The sequence below is a fragment of the Temnothorax americanus genome, unplaced genomic scaffold (assembly GCF_048541705.1).
Source record: "Temnothorax americanus isolate GAGA-0224 unplaced genomic scaffold, ASM4854170v1 Scaffold31, whole genome shotgun sequence".
NCBI classification, from domain to species: Eukaryota; Metazoa; Arthropoda; class Insecta; order Hymenoptera; family Formicidae; genus Temnothorax; species Temnothorax americanus.
In genome coordinates, this window is record NW_027509453.1 from 2223827 (window position 1) to 2245883 (window position 22057).

Consider the following 22057-nt stretch of genomic DNA (forward strand, 5'->3'; position numbering starts at 1 on the left):
CGCTGTTCAGGTGTTTGCAGAACGGAGACAAAAAGGGGACGACGCGCGGAGGCGGAAAGGTGGCGTCGAATTCCCTCCCCCACCCCCCTTCGTTTACCGAGTTGTCTCGGAACGGATTTCGATCGGGATTCCGGACCCAATTCGTCGGAACGACGTCCGCCAGCGTTTTACAATACAAATTAATGCAAATAGAACTACCGTTTTGTTGCTCGACACGTACAACGCGAAAAGAAAAATCCAAATCGTACAGTTGGAAGTTCTGCTCTGCAATTCTGCGATCGTCGCCGATATTACGTTGAGTATTTCACGTAGATACTCCCTTTTTTATTCGCAGCTATTATACTTCAAAATCGCAGTGATGACATCTGCAGATGAATCTACGAAGCTTGAAGCGACTGATACGAAGATAAAAAGATTTTCTTCTTTGAAAATCGCGAAGATTGAATTTCAAGATATTATATTTTGGAAAAATTGAAAAATAAAAAGCTTATATATATTAATTTTAGAAATCAACTTTTAATACCTTTGTCCTTTTTAATTTTTAACAGCTTCTGTTCTCTTAAATTTTACTAGCTTCAGTCCTGTTTTAATTGCGAAACGTAAAATAATCGCTCTTTACTTTTTTTTTTTAATAATTAGGAGAAGTTTGAATATTTCCATTGCTTAAAAATCGGATATACAAAGTATCTCAGGTGTATCAAAATTATATTGTTCCTCAACGAAGTCAGGATACCGTCTGGATATCGGTTATATGTCAGCGCAAAATTATGAAATAAGTAGTCATTAATTACATATTTTACATGCTATTTCTAGTAATCAATATGTCATTGTCGCAAGATGTACTGAGAGATCGCACGAAATATTTACAAAAAAAAAATATACAGGTGTTACACTGTTGGCTTTTAGGCTTTAGATATCATTCACGTTTAAGTCGAAACGTGTTGCGCTCGTCGGCACGTAGACGCACGGTTTTGTCTCTTCGTTCGAATAGCCCGGGATTCCCTGCGTGATATCAAAGCTCTGAAAATTCGGAACGAAAAGATATGAGAATATATCGCATTGCTAATCGTCTAGCTTAACACTTTACGACGGAGCGTAATGAGAAGGATGTATACGCTAATCCAAAGAGTCGACATAAAGATGAATAATTATTTACATATTTTAATCGTAGATATTCGTTAAACAAATTGTAATTTAATAATAACTTAATAACGTTATACGTGTATTCCTACAAGTTACGCGTAGAAAAGTCACTATGTCCGAGACGTAAACTGTGCGCGAGCCGCTGACGACTTACGTATCTCTTATGCATGGCCAAGCAAAAGGTGCAGACTTGCGGCCTTGTCGGGCAAGCGCCGCTGCTCTCTAAGAGACGCGTGCAGGGTTGATCTATGGCACCCGCGACGAGCATGGCGTCCAAGTGGCTAATGTAACTGCTGGCCAACCTTAAGGTCTCTATTTTCGACAGCTTCCGGTCGGCCGGCTCGGTCGGGATCAGGGTTCTCAGAGCGCCGAAGGCCGTGTTCACGCTGCACAACGAAGATCGCGTTCCTTCAGACTGCGCACCCGCGTCCCTAAATCGCTCTATCAGTATCAGGCCTATCTCGTACGTTTACAATCACGTTAAAACCGGAAGAAGCGGTCCAAAGATAAACGGTCCATTCGAGAGAAATCTCACGCGGGCAAAAACGCGCGCCGAATCTTATATTATCTTCCTCTTTCGCGCAATGAGACATGAATAATCCGCTTATTTTCGGCGGCTGACGCGAAAGACGCGAATCGCACGGACAGTCGCAAAAATGCTTTTTCACCTATGAGTGCGATCTCTCTCTCGAGCGTTCGCTTGGTACCGCTGCCTCGTCGGCTCCTCCCGCCTGCGTGCCGCCATGCCGTGGACGCGACTACGGAATAGCGATTACGCCGACCGTTCACGACGACGCCGTCTTCATCAATGAGCGACCGGCAGGCACAGCCACTTTCCGTTCCTCCGGAATATGAAATTTCCTCATCTCTCTGTGTCACGCATGCTTAACATCCCCCCGTCCCGTTATCGCTCTCTCTCTCTCTCTCTCTCTCTCTCTCTCTCTCTCTCTCTCTCTCTCTCTCTCTCTCTCTCTCTCTCTCTCTCTCTCTCTCTCTTTCTCTCTCCCTTTGCTCCTTCTTTCCCTCAGCCTTCCGAGTCGTCCGACACGCATGTGAGCCACACGTGTGTGCGATCAGGGACGGATAAAGATCTTCTCTCTCTCTCTCTCTGTCTTGCTCTTTCCTTCCCCTCTTTTTCCTCCTTTTCTGTGCTCTATCACAGTGCGCTAAAATTGCGGCGAAAGAAAAAAAACAAAAAACGCAGAATAAATAAATTATAAATTACATTTGTAAAAATATCATGTATCTTAGGAGGTAATGTGTTCGCATTCGAGAAGTGTCAAAGTGTGAACGTCGAAGCTATAATTGAATCTTGGTTACACATTTGATCGCTCCTCGCGTACTGAAGTCAAACTTACAATGAAGTACATACTTGCGATAGAAGCGCTAGAAATGCTCCACACAACACGCATTCAACTTCGTCCCTGCTCTCTCCCACACACACCCACACCGCCGAGCGCTGCATTCCGTGTAAAGTGGACGGCGGCTGCGTTTCGCATTAAGCTCAATAAAAACGTGGATGACCGCAGCGACCGGGCGATAGAGAAGGGTATAGGGAAAAAATTCCATCTGCAAAACTAATTAACGTCCCCCGTTACAACGTGCTCCCATCTGCCCGCGGTTTCCCCGATTTTTCCAGTTTCTCTCTCTCTCTCTCTTTTTTTACACGATTACGCTGCTGAAAACACTAAACACTAAAATTTATAGTCTCGTCGGCTCGTCGATCAAACTTCAGCGCTGGGCGACGTATAATCATGCATGGATTACCTAGAGCGCGAGAAAGAGAATAATTGGAAGAAAAACGTGCTGAGCCATTCCTCGATTTTCGTATGAAATATTTACTCAATTAAATAACTTGGTTACATCGAATCAGTTACACAGCATAAAATTTACATGTTTCTCAAGTGGTCGTCATATAAGATTATACTTCAATGTTCGATATTGTCGAAGAAACATTACGCAGGGTCAGCTAATATAAGACAGAAGTAAATTTCCATGAATTTAATCATTATCGTTAATCGTTGATGAACCGCGCCGCTTACCGGGTAGGTAAAAGAAATACCTTAAGAAATACATATAGAAAATATTCACGAGTGTCTGATATATTAATAAAATAATAATAAAACTTAGATTACACATTTTACGCGACTATGCGGACGATCGAGCAGATTGATGTGGAAGGTTTGTCGTATGGCGATTATAAAATGCTCGAAATGACTCTGCGTCGTGCATCGGGTTTTTTTTTTTTTTACGTAAGGTAAACACCGACATAGTCATTTTTCTCATTGTACTTATACGCACTACTAATGCGACGTAATATAAAATTAATTGAAACTAGGTAAAAGTTTTGGCGTGTAGAAAGATGGATAAACAAAACGTTCCACTCGCTCCAAGACCGTTCGGCTTGTCGCCCTCGACTCCTCTTTTTTCATCACTTTTACATGATCGTACTTATCACTTACGAGAGAATAACTCTTATAAAACATATATATAATTATATACAGAGTGCCTGGTAATTACCGTGCAGTCTCTCGTGGACAAGTAGAACAAGTTGAACCGAATAGAAAAGTCCATTATCTTTACGGACTTTTCTATTCAGTTCAATTCGCTCTATCTGGACACGAAAGATTGAACGGTAATTTTCAGACATCCTGTACATTATATATTTAATATACATAATTATATATATATATATACATAATTACATATATTTAATACATATAATCTTATATATATATATATATATATATTCTCTATGTATATATTTTTAAAAACACATGTATATACACATATGGAAGAATAAAAAACGCGGTGTAAACGCACTTCATACAAGCACTTTGGCATGTGTACCACTTAAAATCAGATTTAAAAAAAAGATAAAACCAAGATCAATCGCGAGGTTGGGCGCGATCGACGAGCGGTGACGTTGATAGCGCAAAGGAGCAATTATAACGGTATAATATCTAGAGAACTTGAAAATAGCTTATATATCAAGCATTTGTCGTATTTATGTATATATAAATCTCAATCTCTCTAAGAATGTGCCAGCACCGATGATGTAGCGCCGGGTCTAAAATATCTTGTACTATTTACAATAGCGAGACAATTACAATTATCATATTCGTCGCGCATGTGTGTGTGTATATATATGTGTATGTGTATGTATATATATATATATATATATATATATATATATATATATATAATTTCTTTCCTTACATCGATCTGAAAGACCATAAAAATAACTTCTGAGCTTAGATGGTAAATTACAGCGATATCCCGAATGGCTCTTCAAAAGATCGTCCGTGCCTCGAAAGAACGCTAAGTGTATTGTATATTACACGCGTACATACGTTTAATATACGCGAATATATGTATATAACATATCGCGCCTAAATTGTTTGAGTGATATACATATATCTGCGTATATTATATATATATGTATAGATATATATAATATATATATTTTATATATATATATATATATATATATATATAATGTATATATTATATACATATATAAATATGCTTATTGACGCGATCCACGTGCGGCTTCTTCCAGTGCGCGAACTTTAAGCTCGCGCTCACGCTGTTGTCTAAAAAATACCCTTTGTTAGTTCGGGTACACCCTACTGCCTTAAGTCATAGCATTATGCAACATAGTCAGGTAAGCTGTGATAGTGATTTCAAGGGACGAACCTTAGGTACTCCTCGTGATGTGCCACGAGAGACGCGTGCGGAGGGAACCGATCACGCTCCATCATGAGATGCCGTTGCAGCTGTTCGTGGTGCGCCGCCATATCCGCATAAGGTCTTCCTAGGAGTTCCGCCGGGTGAAGCGCCAGGGCGGGATCGCGCGGCATTAAACCGGGACGAGGGTAATTGGCGCTGGCCGCAGCTGTGGACGAAGATCACCACGTGTGTTATAAGAAACAAGAGAACGAATTCAAGAGACGTTACTAATTCGCATTGTTATTCAATCATTGCCTGGCGCGCACAATAATTAATCTCGAAAGAGTACTCGCTTAGCGAAAGCGTATTCTCGTAACTTGTAAAGATAGAGAGAACTCCGCGCGCGGAATTAAACAATAAACCCTTAAGCTAAATAATCCCTGAAGTGTTACTTCACATCTCCAGGCACACGCACACGCACACTCGCGCCTATTCCTCGACAACACTCACTCGCACTTGCACCTGCGACGGTGATAAGCGACTAGCCAGAGATCAGAGTCGAGCAACTGAAAAATCGCAGGCGTGCTGACGATAACGGTGCGGGAAAGAAGGATCGTCCTGACCTAGACCTTAGGCAAGTGTAGGTAACGTAGGACGGATCAATGAGAAAATACACGGCTGCCGAGCGACGAGGAATAAGCAAGAGCGGCGGTTTTCTTAAAGGAGTAGCTCTTCGGGAAGCTTTTAGAAGAAACATCCTGGATTTGTGTAGGACCTACCCGGCAAAGGAAATCCAGCCGCAGCCGCAGCGGCTTCCTGCTGTTGCTGAGCCTGTTGCTGGGCCTGTTGCTGTCCCGGATGTAAGTGCAAGTGCGTATGCGCATGCGTATGCGCGTGAGTGTGAGCATGATATTCGGGCGAGATGCCAGCCATTTGCAATCGGACCATCGGGTCAGCGGCCAGAGCCAGCCGTTCTTCCAGCTGGCCGTGGTGATGAGCCGCCACGGGATGGCCAGCCGCTCCACCCGCTGGCCCCCCGCCGGCTGCAGTCGGAATCCCTAAACGCGACAGCGCTTCGATCACATAACTCGAAGATCACAGATACGATTCTCATGCCAGATTTCTTCATCTCCAGCTAACCGTCGGAATAAAGTTATCTCAGAGAGAAAGAGAGGGAGGAGTCGCTCCTTTCAAATGTCTACCGCTACAGTTATGATACAGAGAGCCAAGGTCTCCTTAGCCGTCTCGTGGACAGAGTTAACTGGCGCTGAAGAAATCGGCCATTTGTTTTAAACAATTAGTCTCTACCTACGTCGCATCCCTCAAAAGTCTTGGCGCTCTCGGTCTACTAATTCTTTCACCCCCGACCTACCCGATTTTTCTCTTACATCAGCCTCTCGGCTATAAATTTTTTAATCAATTCGAATTTTGAAAAATACAAGTCGTACGGTCGAACGAATGTAAATAGTCGACGAGGTCTCTATCTCTACCGCCGAGAAGTGTGTTAGATTTGTCAACAATTACCTAGTCGTTCGAGTCGTTCCCTCTCGAGTTGGCTCGGACCCGGTGGTGCTCCGTAGATGCCGAATTGGTGTAAGGCTTGAGGAGGTCCAGAGGGACCCGCTGCCATGCCGGCGGCAGCGTATCGACGATGTATCTCCAGCCAGTGAGGATCGACCGGTGGCGCCGGCATCGGTCTGGGTGTGCCCTTGAACAGCTCTTCCTTCAATCGGTCGCTTAATTCTCTCTCGCGTAGCTCACGTATCTCGCGTTCCCTCTTCTCGCGCTCCAAGTGCTCCAACTCGAGGCGCTGAGCTGCCGCGGCTTCGCGTCCGTAAATGTAGTGCAGCATCGGGTCGGGCGGAGCTGGATGTCTCGCAGGTGAGAAGGCCGCGTGCGGTCTAGCGTATTCGGACAGTTGCCTGAGCGCCGGGGTATCCGCGTAGGAACCTGGACGCGTGGCGTAACGGTCGTAAGGCGAAACGACGGGCTCGAGGGGACCACGACTGGGCGGTTTGCACACCTCGGGCTGCTTCTCGGGCGTCGTCATCTTCCGGGCTTGCTGCGCTGCAGCGGCGGCACGATCGCGCTCCTCCCGTTCCCGCTCCGCCTGCTTCCGCGAGCGTTCCTCGCGCTTCCGCGCGAGTTTCGAGTCCGGCACGGGCTTGAACATCAGATCGGTGCGCGTGCACGAGTTGTTCTCGCCGCGATTCCAGTGTCTCAGGAAGATCGCCGACTGCGATCGGTGACACTCGGAATCTTCGATACGCGGCTCCGGCGACGGTCCACGGGGGCTGGCGGGATCCTCCGGTTCCTGGTCCATGTCCTGCTCGATCTTCGGCTCTGGCACGACCTGCGGTTGCTGCGATTGCGGCGGACGATGATGATGGTGCCCGGAACTAGATGACGTCAGGCACGTTGCCGAGACCATCGCCTTGCGTTGGCTGCTGTGCGAGCTGTGTGACGAGGAATGACTGTGGGAGCTGTGCGAGGAGATGGTCAAAAGTTTATCGTGGTGCAAATTGGTTGGCTGCTGATGCATGCTGGATGAATGATGATGACTCGCGATCAGGTTCTCGCCCTCCTCCCTGCTCGTGACGCTCGAGCTGGTGCTGGCGTGATGCGCCGCCATCATGGCGCTGCTGCTCTCCTGGCTACGCTGCGGCGAAGGCGGCGGAATGGCGTGAGGCACTGGGCCGTAGGCATACGGCGGGAAAGACGGGTATCCTCCCTGGAGCGGCGCATATCCCGGATAGGCATGAGGATGATACGGATGCATGGCGGTGAACAGCGAGTGATGCATCAGCGGATGATGCGGATGAAAGGGATGTGCCATGTGCGGGCTCGGTTGTTGCGCGGGATGCATCACTGGCTGCGGAATCGAACTGGGCGGCGGTGGCAAACTCGGCGTCGGAGTCGGCGTGGGCGTCGGCGACGCCGCAACCGGCTGTATCGATGGTACCGTATGACTAGCAGGTGGTACGGAGTGCTTGCTCGGCGTTGGTGGTTTGCTCGTGCCGTCTGGATCCTTCTTGATGTTATCCAAGCTCGGCCCGGGAAAAGAGGAACTTTGGAAGCCCGGTACCTTGACTTCTTTCAAACTTTGCAGAGGATCCAGTTCCGGTGGGATGATCTCCTGCTTGATTTTCAAGTTCTGCGGTTCCATCGGTGGAGTTCCGGCCAGATTGTAGATACCCACGGGCTTCTCCATCGGCAGCATCCCGCCGGACTGTATTGGCTGAAACAGATTACTTGGCTCCGATCGTTGTTCCGGTTCGTTGTTCTCGCTCGCCCGCTCCGGAATACGATCTGACACCATGCGAGAGTCGGGAACTCTGCTGTCTCGAGCCCGCTCGTTCGACAGTCTGTCATCCGCTAATCTCTCGGCGTTTCTGCTCTCGGCCGACATCACGGTCAGGCCGAGCGGCTGCGACGGCGGACTCGGCATCGACGGCATCTGCCCGATTGGGCCACCGATCCCGGCCGACACGCTCTGCGAGATGTTGAGGTTCAATGGCGGTGGTCCCGTCATGTTCTGCGGCAGCGTTTGCGCGGAACTCTGCAAACTCTCGGTCACATGACTACGAAGATTCGTTGGTCCCATATTCTGCGCGCTGGGCGGAACGCTATTCGGTGCCATCTGCGGTAGTATATTCTGCGATAAATTCTGTGGCACGTTCTGCACCGGTAACTGCGGCGGTGGTGGTTGTACGTATTGCATACTCAGACTTGTCGGCAGTCCACCGATGCCAGCACCACTCTGCTGTTGACCGGGCGATATTACCGGAATTTGCGAACTTGAGATAGTTGCCTGCGAGCCTACGCTCGTTATAATACCAGGTATCGTTTGCGATAGATTGCGAGCCGTAGTCGGACCGGCGTCGCTGGAAACTGGTCCAACCTGTTGCGCAGACGTGCTCAGGTTCAGCTGCGTCGGTTCGGGATCCTTGCCTATTTCTTCGTTGGACATCGTTGGCGACATCGTCGATTCAATTGGCATCGGTTCCAACTTCAATGGTTGAGTCATAGCTAACGGCACGTCTTCCGCCTGGTCCATCATCTTGCTTTGATCCACTGGTTCTTGGTCCAGCAAGCCGGGCGGCTTCTTCTCCAGACTGTGTATCACCGGTACCGATATTGGCAGGCTCTGTATCACGGCTGGCACCGGGGTGGACGCCGGCGTCGGCTCGGATGGTTCCTCGGGCGTCGTGACGGCCGGACTACTCACAGGCTCTTCCGCACCGGCTACGCCGGCGACCGTCGGCGGCGTCGGTTGATTCTCGTTTGCGTCGCCCTCCGTTTCTCTCTCCGGCTCATCCATCAGGGAGTTGCTGTCGGTAGTGAGAGATTCGGACGGACTTTCGGGCCGTTCGCCACCGCCGCGCTTCCGCTTCTGCGCGTCCTTGTCCTCGTCGTTGCAGGCGTCGTCCACCTGACCCGAGCGTTTTTGACCCTTCTTGGGCGTGTCCGCTTTGCCGGACGATTTCTTCTTACTCTTATCGGGCGTCTGTTGCTGCTGCTGCTGTTGCTGCTGCTTCTCCTGATCGGGCGTGTCCGTGCCACCGGTTCGTCGCGGTCTCGCTGGTCTCGGTGTCTCCTTAGCCTTATTCCGCGTGCGCATCCTACCAGGACTCTCAGGCGATTCCGCCGGCACCGGGCGGAATAGATAAGGCGGCGCAGGTGGCAATTCCCCGGTCTTCTTCAGGTGTGATCGACATTCTGCACAGAGTAACAATCGATCCTTGCCGGCCACCTGATAATCCTTCGAGTTGGTGGAGAAACAGTGCTGGCACGAGTGTGCCGTGCCGTTCGTATTAGTGTCACGCGAGTCGCTGTCCTCCTCCGAATTGTCGTCCTCGGTCACGGAACTGATCTCGCCGCCGGGATTGTGGCTGGCCGGAGTGCCGACCGGCACGGTCTCAGCCTCGGACACGGCCTCCTTCGCGCTAATGTTGGCCGTCGGCTGTGTGTCCTTAGTTGGCGTGGGTACCTCCTCCTTAGGTGTGCCGGCGCGTGAATTGCGCGTATTACGAATTCGCCGTAGCGAGCTCTGTCTGCGTCGCCGATGTGGTCGATTGTTATTTGCGCCCGGCGTCTTCTTCCACAAGTAATAAAATTCGACGAGCTCCGGCTGTGCAGAGACAAGGTACAAAAATGGACACTTGACCACAATAAAACTTTCTCCTACCGTAACAAAGCTTCGAATTTAAAAGATTTATGTATTTGCCGACTAAAACAAAACCAGAATTTACTTGGCTGAAGTAATTTATATGAATTAGAATAGTCCTGTTTTTGTTTATATTAAAAAAAGTTTCGCCTGTCAATTTTATTTCAAGCAGGACTTTAAAGAATGAGAAATCTTTGCAGCAACTTAACAATTGCCATGTTAAATTTTGTTGAAAAATGAAATTGAAATAAAAACCTCCAATTTCAAACAGATGTTACTTAAAATTTATTTAGTAACATCCACAGTTTTACTAACCTCAGTATTAGTTTTCAACAAAATTTAACATGGTAATTGTAGGGACTAGCGACACAATTCCAAATTCCACATCATGAGACTCATAAAACTCATCCAACAAAATTGCTGTACAATTAGAGCTTCTACGAAATTTATAAGCGTTACAACAAATTCCACAACTTGCGTTCATACTTTATGATTCTAATAACAATTATTGTTATATTCACCGCTGTTTGTGATTTGCGCACTGACGATGACCTTATTACAGGTCGAAACGTTTGACGTGTGCATGTCTCTGTTCATATTTATTTAAGTTATAATACTAGCACTAGCAGCTTGGTTCATTAACCGACTTTATTTTCTCCAATATTTCATTTACGTAACTTTGAATCACTTTTATTTTATAGCACGACTAAATAGTTACACTTTTTGTAATTTCTAATTTTCACTTTTTTTTTTATCACAACCATTCGTTTGATTGCAATATAAATGCTAAAGCGTAGGGGAAAAAAAGCGTAACGCGGGTGAAAAGCACGAGCTTACAAAAAGACGAACCGTCAGGTAAGACGAACAAACCGAGAATGAAAAATGAAATCTTTACCGTATCTTTGTGAGGCAGTAGATCCTTCCTAATACGCGCGAAATTCTTTCCGAACTGCCGTAGGCCCTTGACGAATCGCTTCTGCGGGTAACAACGAAAAGGACAAAAATCCGCCCGTTAGAAAACTCTCTCTTGTGGTCATAATGTTGTCAATAAAAGAGAACGAAGTGGCACGTACAGTTTCGTCCTCGGACCACTTCTTGTCGACGCTTTTCGGTATGGGACATTTGACGAGTGCCTGGAGCGCCCTACCGGGATCATAGCCAGAACTGTGGAGGGTGTCCAATGCGTTGATGGTAGTGTCGTCTCGGGAGGCGGCCACGCAACCATCATCTGGAGAACCGCCGTCACACATACCGGCGAACGCGGCCATTGAACGGGCCGCCCTCAAGTACATGAGCAGATCCCCGTCCAACGCCATGGCTGGTACCCATTTTAGCTCCTCGCGCTCCTTGGAGAATTCTGGATCGGGTGGCAGCTCTCCGGGGGGTATACCCGGCCGATACTCAGGCAAACGGGCCTGACAAGAAACCAACTCCTGTAAATCCCAAAATTCGGGATTGCGCGCGGTTAGCACCGATGATGCCAAAGCGTGTTAGTTAAGTGTGACACACCGGCTCGCCTTCTCAACACGGCCTAACTTCCGCGAATTAATCACTTTGTAACAAGTCCGTTGTAAGTCCGTCCTGTAAAAAATCCCCCCCTTTTTTTTCTTTTTTTCTCTTTTCGCAAGAAGGTATCGATAATGAAGTTACATATATAAATAAATATTTTTTTTTGTCTTCCTTTTTCATCCTATACGCAAACAAGAAAAATTGTGTCATTGAATATTTTATAATCCCCTTTTTCTTTGTTTGTAAAGATAAACGCGAGATACATATTCGCGAGCATGCACGCACTTCGTTAACGCGATAATCGGCCACTCCGTTTATGATAATTACGCGATAAAAATAGAATTATATCTACGAGTACATAAGTTGCGTAATGTATTTATCGTTTTACAAAGTCATGATCCGCGACATGTTTTCTAATGGGTGTTTGCAAAACGTACGTAAAACAAAGAGGAAAAAAAAGCGAATGTAGCAAGAATAAGCGGTTGTATCTGTGACTGATCGGCATGCAGCTTGCCCATTAGTCACAGATACAAATGCGGACTACCGAATGGAGAACAAAGCTTCACCTCTTCGTTTGACGGTTCTCGTTGATACCGCTTCGAATATCCCATACATATATATACACACATATACATATATATATATTTGAAATATATATATATATATATATATATATACATATATATATATATATATATGTGGAATATTCTACGCGTTAGAAAGCGCGCCGAAGTGAAAGGTGACTTCAGATTTCAGGACGGTCTGTACAAGCGCTCGTGCTCACAGATGGTTCAAGTAAGCAATCGCGAATAATTGTTGTATGCCAACAGGTATAAACAGTGCGAGGGCGATGGTCGATCCGCTTATCGGTCGTGTCAATTAATTATTTCACCGTGACTGAACACCACTCCGAATTAAGAAAGCGTCTTCACGCCGAATGAGCCGCAATTAAACCACCATTAATGCATCGGCTCCCAAGTACGTGTTTCACGCACAGCGCGTTGCCGCTTGCAAAGAAAGACTTTCCACCGGCTTTTGTTCATACACGCCGCCCACGGCGATCGTTCGTGTGATACAACAAGTATCGCAGGAGAGCTTAACGAATACATTTCACGTGCAGCAGACGAGACAGGTCTACACCTGAAACATTCGAAGCTCTTTAATGCGTGATGCGTTAGTTGAACCATCGGATGGGAACCGGAATGCCAATCTTATCTTTGTAATAATTTCAAAAGTATTTTACATTAAAGCCGCCGCTTAAAGCGGCATCGATGTGTCTTTCGCGGCTTCGATTCGTGGCTCGAATGTCCCCCCGATTAGCATAAAGTGTCTCCTCGCGAAGGTATCCCTCGGATTTACATTAAACGTGACATTTACTGTCATAAAAAATTTTCGGAGTTGGCGAAGTTATGCGAAAGAAATGCGAAGTGGTTCCTGCACGGAGTCGTGTATGCCGATCCCGAGTGCCTTATCGCTCTTATCGCTGAGAAACTTCAAGATTGATCCGCGTACTTCATACGTTTCAGATTGGATTACATATATATATATATTTAATATTTATGTAATATTCTCTCTCTCTCCTCTCTCTCTCCACGGAGAGAGTACAACTTTTCGATCGGAGCATTACTTTTCACTGTCCGTCAGCGCGTGCGTATCTGTGTGGACATTTGTGTACGCACATACACGCGCGAACGTGCAGCTCTCTTTACATTCGTTTACATTTATCTGATTTATTGACGTAAAGAGCGTGCGAAGATCCCCACAATCTCTCTCTCGCGTTTCTTTGCTCAAGGCAGGACCGTGCATTTGAAAATGGAGAACTACATTATGGTGCTCGATGCAGTAAGAAATTATCTTTGCAATGCAGATGCTCGAATATCTCTTCTCATAATTGTATATCATATTTTTAAGATACTCAGTTTCCGATTCCATGAATTGCTTAATCAGCCATGAGAGATAGGGAGATTGTTTTTCTATGACAAGTGCTTTCTGTAATAAGAAACTTTATCATCACGAGGAAAAAATTCAACGTTACCTAAGACAACACGAGGACTCTTTTATCCACACACATACAATAACGATTACACATATAAAGTCATTACGTAATAGCGATCGATCGATGCGGGGAGGATGACAATTCGAAACTTCGTCCACACGCCCCTTACCTCGCGAAACAAACGTCTACGATAATAGCGCAAGCCTCGGGATAGGCACATTGTGCAAGACAGTTAAAAATTAGCAAGAAAGTTTTTCAAGATATATATGGCAAACCTGATGCGAAGGGCCAACCCGAATCTCGCCCTGGGTGCCAGCAGACATCTCCCCCTCCTCCGAAGCTGCTCCGTCTTTCTCCAGCGTTTTGAGCGGCTTTGATCTTGGATTTTCAGTAAATTCCTATCATCCACCCCCTGAACCGTATAGTTATGCCATCAATATGATTGGAAAGACGATTTTGGCAACAACATTTACCGCTAACATGCTCGCATCTCGGCGTCTTTGTAAAAGATAAGAAAAACTACATTGTATATGCATCGCGCGGCTTATTTACAGAGACACAACGTAACGGAGAGCGCGGCTCAAGCTCCGCGATAATTTTCTACAGCGTTAGTGCGAACCTTTAGTGTATTTGCATACCACTGATTTATCAAATGAAAACATACGAAAGAGCATCAGTTGTTGTTTAAACAGTGTTCGCGCTCACATCTACAGAACTATTGTTGATTCTTGAGAATAGTTTTTTTTTTCTCTTCTTCCTCGAATGTGAAATATCAATGAACTTCCAATATAAGTTACAAACACACGCTAGTCGAGTTTCGGACACACGCGTTTCAAGTAAAATGACGAAAAGTTTTTCCCGACGCAAAGCAAATACAAGACATCTACATCCCTCATGAGAAGCCCAATCCTCTCAAGCTCTACAAACTGAAATAAACACAAGAAGTAAGTTCGCGATATTTTCATACCATATCAATATAAAGTAAACTCACGAAATTAAGGTATCCACAGTTCGTGTAATCTGTTAATATATAATTTCAAAGTATAGTATTTATGGCTACCTCTCATTTCTCTCTCTCTCTCTCTCTCTCTCTCTTTCTCTCTCTCTCCCTCTTTCTCACACACGCGCGCGCGCGCACTCACACGCTCCTTCTCGCTCTCTCTTTCTCTCTTGCTTCAAAGTGGTCTTGAGTCACGGTGAAAGCGGCAAACAGGCTAATTAAGCGCGCAAGCTCGAGACGCGCCTTCAACGAGGAGGACGATCGCGACGGTCAAATTCGAGATTCTCGATCGCGGATCGCGAAATCCGGGAGGCAAACACACAATCTTCGCGGTGCGTCGAGCGAGAGAACGCGCGCGAGCGCGCGCGCACGCACGCTCGCAAAAATTGTCACGCGCGATCGAGATCGGATCCCGACTCCCGACTCCGACGACGCGATAAGTAAGATCGCGTGGCGTCGCGTCGCGTCGCGGGGGCCCACGAACGACGGACGCGCGACTCACCCGTGCTGTCGTCCCCGCGCTCCGTGGCGGCAGCCTCTCGCTCAACGACGCGCACGACGCGTCATCGTTTTCCCCGGAGGACGATCGCGCCTCGCTTCCTTCACGCGCTCCGCGCGATCGCAAGGCAAGGGCGAGTGTGCCCGCGCGCGCACCACGCACGCACGCACGCACGCACGCACGCACGCACGCGAGAGTGCCTCCACTGCCTCCGCGGCGGCAGCGTCGAGTGCGGGGGCCGGAGCAGGCCGGAGTGCGGATCCTCGCGGGAAAGGACCCCGCTCGACGGCAGCGGCGGCGGCGGCGGCGGCGGCGACGACGGCGACGGCTGCCGCGTATTCCTCAGGGTCCCTCCTGCTCCTGCCCGTACTTCAATGTCCACAACACCCAAACGCGGCGGCCATAGTGCGGCGCACGGTAGCGACGCGGCCCGGCCGTACTGCGTACTCGCGAAGCAGCGATTCCGATTCCGGCCTGTCGCGTGGCCTCTCGCGGAATGCCGCGCGTCCCTTTGAACATACGATGTATGTACAACACTTCACGCTCGCGTGTTATTACCTTGGATTCGCAAGCGCCTGACCGGACTCGTTTTGGTTTTACCTTTTGACTTTTGTCGAGTTTGACGAGTTTCCCCGAGGAAATTTTATGATCGACGTATGTATGGGAGCGCGCAGGCCAGGGTGTCGACCAATGAGACGCGCGGCTTAGAACGCCAAATTGGAAATTAGACCGATTGATTCTGCAATTGAATTTTCTGTACTTTTCATTATATTCCTCCCGTTCTAATTCAAATCAACGGTCTAATTATGTACGTGATGTTTCATTTTGGGTGTAGAAAGTATTAACGCAAAGTTATTTACACGATGACCGAGAATGGAACAGTTACAAAGAACAAACTTTAAGGTCTATCCGGACAAACTTGCAGGCGCATAAGCACATGCGTAAAGAAAATTATCCAATCGCATTGCTGTCATATGGACGCGCGTAAAATGCGATTGGATTATTTTCTATTAAAATTTGATTAATTAAATAATTTCAAGGTCTATCCAGACAAATTTGCATAAGTGCATAAGCATTATGCATGAAGAAATGGATTGGTCTATTTCCTTGCATATATATGTATATGGACCAATCAATTTCCTTATGCTTATGTTTATGCGCTATGCAAGTTTGTCTGGATAGACCTTTATTAATCCCAATCTGTTCAAATCCCAATCCTCAAATCTACTTCAATCTCAACTTAAGGTCCATTCACTGTGTATAATGTCCATTTCTATGTATGTCGTTGCAATGTAGATTAACTTTAAAAAGTAAGTTAAACCGAGAGATTAAAATTAATCTGCATTCGTAGAAATGTATATAAGAATTAGAAAGAAAAATGAAAAAGTAAGTTGCACCGAGTTAAAGTTAATTAATTGGCATTGATAGAAACGGACATTGATAATCAACCGCAGAATTGTTTCCGGCTAGATTTCTAACTAAATATTCGTATCATCTCTAATGCAATCTATTTTTCCACGTATTGAAAAGAGAAATTAATTATTGACAAAATTATTAACAAATTCTTCTCCTCGATAAATGGTTTCGTGAGATAATGATGATGATGTCACGCAGATTTCGCGCTCTCGTTGGAAAGGCAATAGTCGGCTGGTTTTGTTCTTCAACGCCGTCATCGGCTTGTCGCATACCAAAATGAATGAATAATGCACCGTCTAATATCTATGTTTAGAATACTCAGAACATGAAGCAACAGCTTCTCTGGAACAATAACAAAAAGTATTGACGCAGTTTGTCGCGCATGCGCGGCGTCAACGGTGGATCCAGCGACGTGCGACGCGATTGCCGTTATTGGCGCGAAAAATAAGTCCCGATTAAATTCGACGGACGGAGAAAGACGGGGCACATCAAAGCATTTTTCGGACAGCCTTTTGATATTGTTACATCAACATTTAACATTCATATCCATAAGATTCTAATCGCGCCGACGAACAACGCAAAGTTAAAGACTTTCCTGAAGTTTGCTCGATAGATCTTGGGGCGACCAATGGACCGGTTTTTTCGCCGGTACTGCGTATCTCGTTGCTCGCGATGCGCACGCGCTACGAACCCAACCCTCCGGCCGGTTCGACACACCGACAGCGTGCCGCGCACGCGTGCGTGCGCGCGCGTGTGTGCGTGACGTTGCTGGTCGCTGGACGCGGTCGGACGGACGATTTTCGCTCGATTCCCGATTTTTCCCATCCGGATCGAACAAGGTAGAGGCCTTCCGCGCCGAAACCATGGCAGAGAAAGAGAAGGATAAAGAGAAAACCGCGATCGTGTTGCTCGTCGATGGATCGGAGGAAATGGAGGCCGTGATAATTGTCGACGTCCTACGGCGCGCCGGGGTACGTCACCTAGTGCGATCGATAATCCCCAGTCTCGTGACACTCCCGACGGAAAATAAACTGTAGGGCATATATGTATATATGGTCCTCGCTTTTTTTTCTCTCTCTCTCTTTTCGTCGTAACGCTCCGAAGGGGCATGGCCCCCACGTCTCTCGCCGCCCGACGATCGTCAGGATCTTATTTTTGAATGACGCTCCAGAGCGATCAATAATCCCCACTCTCTCACGGTATACCCTTGGCAGAAATTAAACTATAAGATGTGTCATGTATGTCCTGATATTCACTGTCATTGAATCTGGAAATCTATAGCACGCGTTACGTGCACTATAGATTTTCGGAACTGGCAGTATATGAATATTGCTCGACACAGTCATATAATATATATATATGTATAATGTTCAATCAATTCTTTTTATAAAAATTTTCATGTTTTATCATTTGGCGAGTGTTTTCGATTATATATTTTAAATATCACAATAATAGGAGCATATGTAGCTTCTGATTGTACGACAGATATTAAATAATTTGTCAATTTGTTAATTTATATTAATAATATATTAATATATGTGTCAGTTTATGGCCGTTATCAAGGAGTAAGCGATATTGTTTGTTAATTAAACGAATAAGCATATTGGAAGTATATTGAAATACAATTGGATAGATTACAGTCACCATAGCTGGCGTGTGGGATGGCACTTGCGTGAAGTGCAGCCGTAACGTTAAGATCTGCACAGACGCCTTGTTCACCGACGCTACTCAGGATAAGAGTTACGACATTGTCATATTGCCCGGCGGTCTCAACGGATCTAAGGCATTCACGTCCGTAAGTTTGTTCGGCAGCAAGCGGCGCGTCTCTGATTTTGCTACGAAGTACGGAGTAACTGTGAAAAGTTCATTTTGTTAGTCAGCGGAAGTTGGGAGGTTGTTGCAAAAACAGGACAAGGAGAACAAATTAATAGCGGCTATCTGTGCGGCTCCTACAGCCTTGAAAACGCACAACATCGGCAAGGGAAAACGCATCACTTCTTACCCGTCTATGAAGAAAGAGCTGTGCGACGACTACGAATATTGCGAGGATAAAGTGGTGGTTGACGGTATGACAATTGGCTTACCGTATACTTGTCGAGTGATATTGATATCTCTGATGTCGATTCCGAATTTCAGTTTAACTTATTTTCTATCTTTTTCTAATTCTCTTAGAAACTAGAACTGACTCGCTTTTTATCTTTTTCTAGTTCTAAGAACTAGAAGAAGATAAAAAGTAAGTTTGCCCGAGATTAAAAGTTAATCTGCATTGTTAGAAATGGACATAAATCGATCGGCGATTTGACGTCCAAGCTTCACCGGGATTGATATTTTTACAGGCAATCTCATAACGAGCCGAGGACCAGCGACCGCTATTGATTTTAGCTTGACCATCGTTAAGGAATTGCTGGACGAGGAGAGAGCCAAATGTGTCGCGAACGGGTTACTATATGAAGGCTACAAATAAAATTCTCCAAAATTTCGCTTTATAGCCGCGGCTATGAAGTTCCCGGTGCATAAATTTGATGTATTTGATGTGTTTGATTTTAGGAAGATTCGTATACTCTAAACGCACACATACAAAAAAAAAATGTAGTTCTAACCAAAGAAATTATAATGATATACGTACCGAAGCGTGGAATTGAAAAAATCATATATGTACCAAAAAAGCGTGGAAACTAAAAAATGAATATATGTACTGAAAAGGTGAAAAAAATAAATTATATAAGTAATGTATGTACCGAAGCGTGGAAATTGCGATACCGAAAGTGGAAGATGAATTGTAATAAGCGTACTGAGGCACGGTGGCAAGTGAGAGTTGCCACTTTAATTATACTTGAAATTCAGATGCATTTTAATGGAAACAATATACAGATAATAAAGAATCGTGTTATTTTCTTCAAGTTTGCATTTATAATTCATTGATGTAAGAAGAGAGAGAGAGAGAGAGAGGACAAAGAGCAGGAAGTGCGGCCATATCGAGCGGGAAGCCTCGACGATTCCGCCACCGACTACTCGCGACAAAACTGCGTCCGTATATCCCCGGGTCCTTGCGACGCGCGATGCGTCGCTCTCGTTATATACCGGCGACTCGAACGGCGCGTAAATCAACGCGGGCACGATGAGGAACGATTAAGTGCGTGCGTAGGGGCGCGTCAGTGATGCCCGGTCTAGAGGAGAGTATATCGCACGACACGAGTCCACGACCCACGCGCGCCCCAATGTCCGATGGGGATCGTGCGGTGCCCGAGCAAGTGAAAAGGTTCGTCTTCGGATCGCGGAAGACGCAGGGCCGCGCCGCGCAGGACGACGAGCGCGAGGAGAGCCTGGAGATCCTCATTCCCGAGGTGAGCGCGGCGACGGCGACGGTAACCGAGTTCGCGCGCCCGCCGTATTTCCGGCCACGCGCGGTAGGGCTACCGGTGTTACGTCGCCTCTTGGTTAGGTCGTCGATCGTCGATCCTGCGCCTCCTCCTCCTGCGAAAGAGCCAGTTTCGTCGGGCCTCGACTCTGCGCGCGTGTGAAATTTTTTCTCTCTCTCGCCTCCTCACCCCGTAAGATTATAGTTTCCCTTTCCGCGCACGGGACTGTCCAGGTTTGCAGAATTTTGCGTCGTCGCGAGTTCGTGTATAACGAGCGCTATTGTAACGTAACGTTACGCGCGGTCATCCGCTGGCGATTGTTAAACCGTTGATGTTAACCGAGTTAAACAGTTCGCTGTTTTGTTTATTGTTTCTCGAGTTTGTAATTTTAAGTAATTTAACACTATAATTTTCAACATTATTACGAGATCAAATTCTTTCCATTAATGATTGTTACGTAACTCGAGTTTGCGAATGGTTTCAACAATCTCAGTCCCAAAGAAATAATAAAATTCGTTTCCGACGAATAGTCCGATCACTAACCAACGATTTTACCGCTCGCAGCTGCTGCAGGCTAATTACAGTTTCTACACCTGGCCCTGCGCGCCCGTGCTCGCCTGGTATCTCTGGGAGAACAGAGAGGACTTGGTTGGCAAGCGGGTTCTGGAGATCGGGGCCGGCACGTCGCTGCCCGGCATCCTCGCCAGCAAGTGCGGCGCCGTCGTGACTTTGAGCGACTCGGCGAGCCAACCGAGGACTCTGCAGCACATCAAGAGGTGTTGCGAGTTGAACGGAGTGGTGGATCAGGTCCAAATTGTCGGCATTACCTGGGGCTACTTCTTATCCAGCTTGTTCTCGCTCGGACAGCTGGATCTGATCATCGGTTCCGACTGCTTCTACGAGCCCACCGTGTTCGAGGACATAGTGGTCGTCGTGGCGTTTCTGCTGGAAAAGAATCCCTGCGCGAGATTCCTCTGCACCTACCAGGAACGTAGCGCCGATTGGTCCATAGAGCATCTGCTGAACAAGTGGGGACTGTCGTGCGTGCACATAGCCCTGGACAGTCTCGGTACGAATTCCGACGTCAACCTGCACGAATTGATGCAGGATCATACGATACACCTGTTGAATATACAACGAGCGGAATAAGCGAATCCAACTTTTACCATGATTGCAAATGGTCTCGCGAGATACTCAATTAATATCGCCAACATTCCCTGGACGGTGAGCCGTCACGAGCTCAGCCTGTACTTCTCCCAGTTCGGTTGCGTCACGGATGCTTTCGTAGCGTTCGATAAGAAAACCGGTATCCATCAACGCTACGGACACGTAACGTTCTTGAAGGCGGAAAATGTAAATTCCGTGCTCGAACGTAAGCATTCTTTGGAGGGGAAAGATTTAGTCGTCTCCAGGAAGAGAGAAATAAAGTAAAATCGATAAGAGTAGTACGTTTGATTGAAGACGTATCGCGCGAGTCCGTGAACGATGGCCGAAAGCGATTTAGATAGCGACGTGACCGATCTGGAGGAGACCTTCGACAGAGCTGCCAAGTATCTGCAGACATTGGTATCGGAATTAGATTCGGGCCAGCTGCTTGCATTTTACGGTCTGTACAAACAAGCGACCGTGGGCCCGTGCGACATCCCGAGGCCCAATTGGTATCAGGTGCAAGCCAAGCACAAGTGGGAAGCATGGAAGAATCTCGGGGACATGAGCCGCGAGACCGCGATGGAAAACTACGTCCACGGGATCGCGAGGATAAATCCGGCGTGGGACGATGAGGAGGCGAAGGCCGACTCTCCGAAATGGATCGTATTTAGCAAACTGTCGTACGGGAGCGTGGAGTTGAACGATGAAGACAAGACGTTCTTAGATTGGATCAAAGAGGGTAACGAGGCGAAGGTACGAGAATTTTTAACCGGCGAGCCCGCGCTCGTGAACAAACCGGACGAGGAGGGCATGCATCCCATACACTGGGCCGCGGATCGCGGCTATCTCGGTATCCTGGATTACCTGATTAAGAGCGGCGCGAATGTAAATTCGCGGGATCAGTACGGGCAAACGGCCCTTCACTACGTAGTAAGTTGCGATCACGTGGACGCGGTCAAGTACTTGCTTTCGATCGGAGCTCAATCAAATGTAGCGGATAACGACGGTGTGACACCTAAAGAAATCGCGAACGAGCAGATCGCAGCTCTTTTATAATGCTACACCATTCTGTACACAAGCACACTGCGTTTACGATTGTTAATTCTGTTTTACGTATATTAATAAATCCAGTGTACTGATAATCTCG

The 22057-nt window shown here is 46.8% G+C and overlaps 5 protein-coding genes across 10 annotated transcripts; 3 read left to right on the forward strand and 2 right to left on the reverse strand.

Moving 5' to 3' along the window:
- Positions 1-496: 496 nt before the first annotated feature.
- Positions 497-1953, reverse strand: LOC143901068 (basic helix-loop-helix transcription factor scleraxis). Of its 2 annotated transcripts, none has more exons than XM_077413027.1 (3): positions 1812-1953; positions 1298-1529; positions 497-1020 (listed from the first exon to the last, which is right to left on the reverse strand). In XM_077413027.1, exons 1-3 carry the CDS (start codon positions 1886-1888, stop codon positions 910-912), a joined length of 420 nt encoding a protein of 139 aa, XP_077269153.1. In that variant the 5' UTR covers positions 1889-1953; the 3' UTR covers positions 497-909. The 2 variants fall into 2 exon arrangements, with proteins under 2 accessions (XP_077269153.1, XP_077269152.1); XM_077413026.1 differs by having other exon boundaries at positions 1298-1574; positions 1812-1947.
- On the reverse strand, positions 1765-14983 carry LOC143901050 (uncharacterized). 3 transcript variants are annotated; one of them, XM_077412983.1, is made up of 7 exons: positions 13763-14983; positions 11056-11415; positions 10878-10958; positions 6340-9946; positions 5595-5888; positions 4843-5041; positions 1765-2720 (listed from the first exon to the last, which is right to left on the reverse strand). In XM_077412983.1, exons 1-7 carry the CDS (start codon positions 13808-13810, stop codon positions 2648-2650), a joined length of 4662 nt encoding a protein of 1553 aa, XP_077269109.1. In that variant the 5' UTR covers positions 13811-14983; the 3' UTR covers positions 1765-2647. The 3 variants fall into 3 exon arrangements, with proteins under 3 accessions (XP_077269109.1, XP_077269111.1, XP_077269110.1); XM_077412985.1 differs by lacking the exon at positions 1765-2720 and adding an exon at positions 2962-4739 and having other exon boundaries at positions 5595-5873; XM_077412984.1 differs by lacking the exon at positions 1765-2720 and adding an exon at positions 2962-4739.
- Positions 14984-17132: 2149 nt separating this feature from the next.
- On the forward strand, positions 17133-19302 carry LOC143901067 (protein dj-1beta). Of its 2 annotated transcripts, none has more exons than XM_077413024.1 (4): positions 17133-17373; positions 18036-18197; positions 18279-18468; positions 18739-19302. In XM_077413024.1, the coding sequence occupies exons 1-4, from the start codon at positions 17266-17268 to the stop codon at positions 18864-18866; spliced, it is 588 nt and encodes a 195-aa protein (XP_077269150.1). In that variant the 5' UTR covers positions 17133-17265; the 3' UTR covers positions 18867-19302. The 2 variants fall into 2 exon arrangements, with proteins under 2 accessions (XP_077269150.1, XP_077269151.1); XM_077413025.1 differs by lacking the exon at positions 17133-17373 and adding an exon at positions 17617-17640.
- A 114-nt stretch (positions 19303-19416) lies between these two features.
- Positions 19417-21045, forward strand: LOC143901063 (histone-arginine methyltransferase METTL23). Of its 2 annotated transcripts, none has more exons than XM_077413021.1 (2): positions 19417-19746; positions 20326-21045. In XM_077413021.1, exons 1-2 carry the CDS (start codon positions 19561-19563, stop codon positions 20908-20910), a joined length of 771 nt encoding a protein of 256 aa, XP_077269147.1. In that variant the 5' UTR covers positions 19417-19560; the 3' UTR covers positions 20911-21045. The 2 variants fall into 2 exon arrangements, 1 of the variants encoding a protein (XP_077269147.1); XR_013257963.1 differs by lacking the exon at positions 19417-19746 and adding an exon at positions 19755-19953 and having other exon boundaries at positions 20326-20468.
- Positions 21046-21096: 51 nt separating this feature from the next.
- LOC143901064 (acyl-CoA-binding domain-containing protein 6) lies at positions 21097-22052 on the forward strand. The gene has a single exon (XM_077413022.1). It carries the CDS (start codon positions 21247-21249, stop codon positions 21964-21966), a length of 720 nt encoding a protein of 239 aa, XP_077269148.1. The 5' UTR covers positions 21097-21246; the 3' UTR covers positions 21967-22052.
- The last annotated feature ends 5 nt before the right edge of the window (positions 22053-22057 follow it).

Coding starts and splice junctions, on each gene's coding strand:
- LOC143901050 (XM_077412983.1), bottom strand. CDS start 13,810: ATGTCTGCTGGCACCCAGGGCGAGATTCGGGTTGGCCCTTCGCATCAG. Junction 10,959..11,055: donor AGTGGTCCGAGGACGAAACT/GTACGTGCCACT, acceptor TGTTACCCGCAG/AAGCGATTCGTCAAGGGCCT. Junction 5,889..6,339: donor GGAACGACTCGAACGACTAG/GTAATTGTTGAC, acceptor ATGTGATCGAAG/CGCTGTCGCGTTTAGGGATT.
- LOC143901064 (XM_077413022.1), top strand. CDS start 21,247: ATGGCCGAAAGCGATTTAGATAGCGACGTGACCGATCTGGAGGAGACC.
- LOC143901067 (XM_077413024.1), top strand. CDS start 17,266: ATGGCAGAGAAAGAGAAGGATAAAGAGAAAACCGCGATCGTGTTGCTC. Junction 17,374..18,035: donor ACGTCCTACGGCGCGCCGGG/GTACGTCACCTA, acceptor ACAATTGGATAG/ATTACAGTCACCATAGCTGG. Junction 18,198..18,278: donor GATCTAAGGCATTCACGTCC/GTAAGTTTGTTC, acceptor TCATTTTGTTAG/TCAGCGGAAGTTGGGAGGTT.
- LOC143901068 (XM_077413026.1), bottom strand. CDS start 1,888: ATGGCGGCACGCAGGCGGGAGGAGCCGACGAGGCAGCGGTACCAAGCG. Junction 1,575..1,811: donor GAGAGAGATCGCACTCATAG/GTGAAAAAGCAT, acceptor AGAGCGATTTAG/GGACGCGGGTGCGCAGTCTG. Junction 1,021..1,297: donor TGGCCATGCATAAGAGATAC/GTAAGTCGTCAG, acceptor CCGAATTTTCAG/AGCTTTGATATCACGCAGGG.
- LOC143901063 (XM_077413021.1), top strand. CDS start 19,561: ATGCCCGGTCTAGAGGAGAGTATATCGCACGACACGAGTCCACGACCC. Junction 19,747..20,325: donor TGGAGATCCTCATTCCCGAG/GTGAGCGCGGCG, acceptor TACCGCTCGCAG/CTGCTGCAGGCTAATTACAG.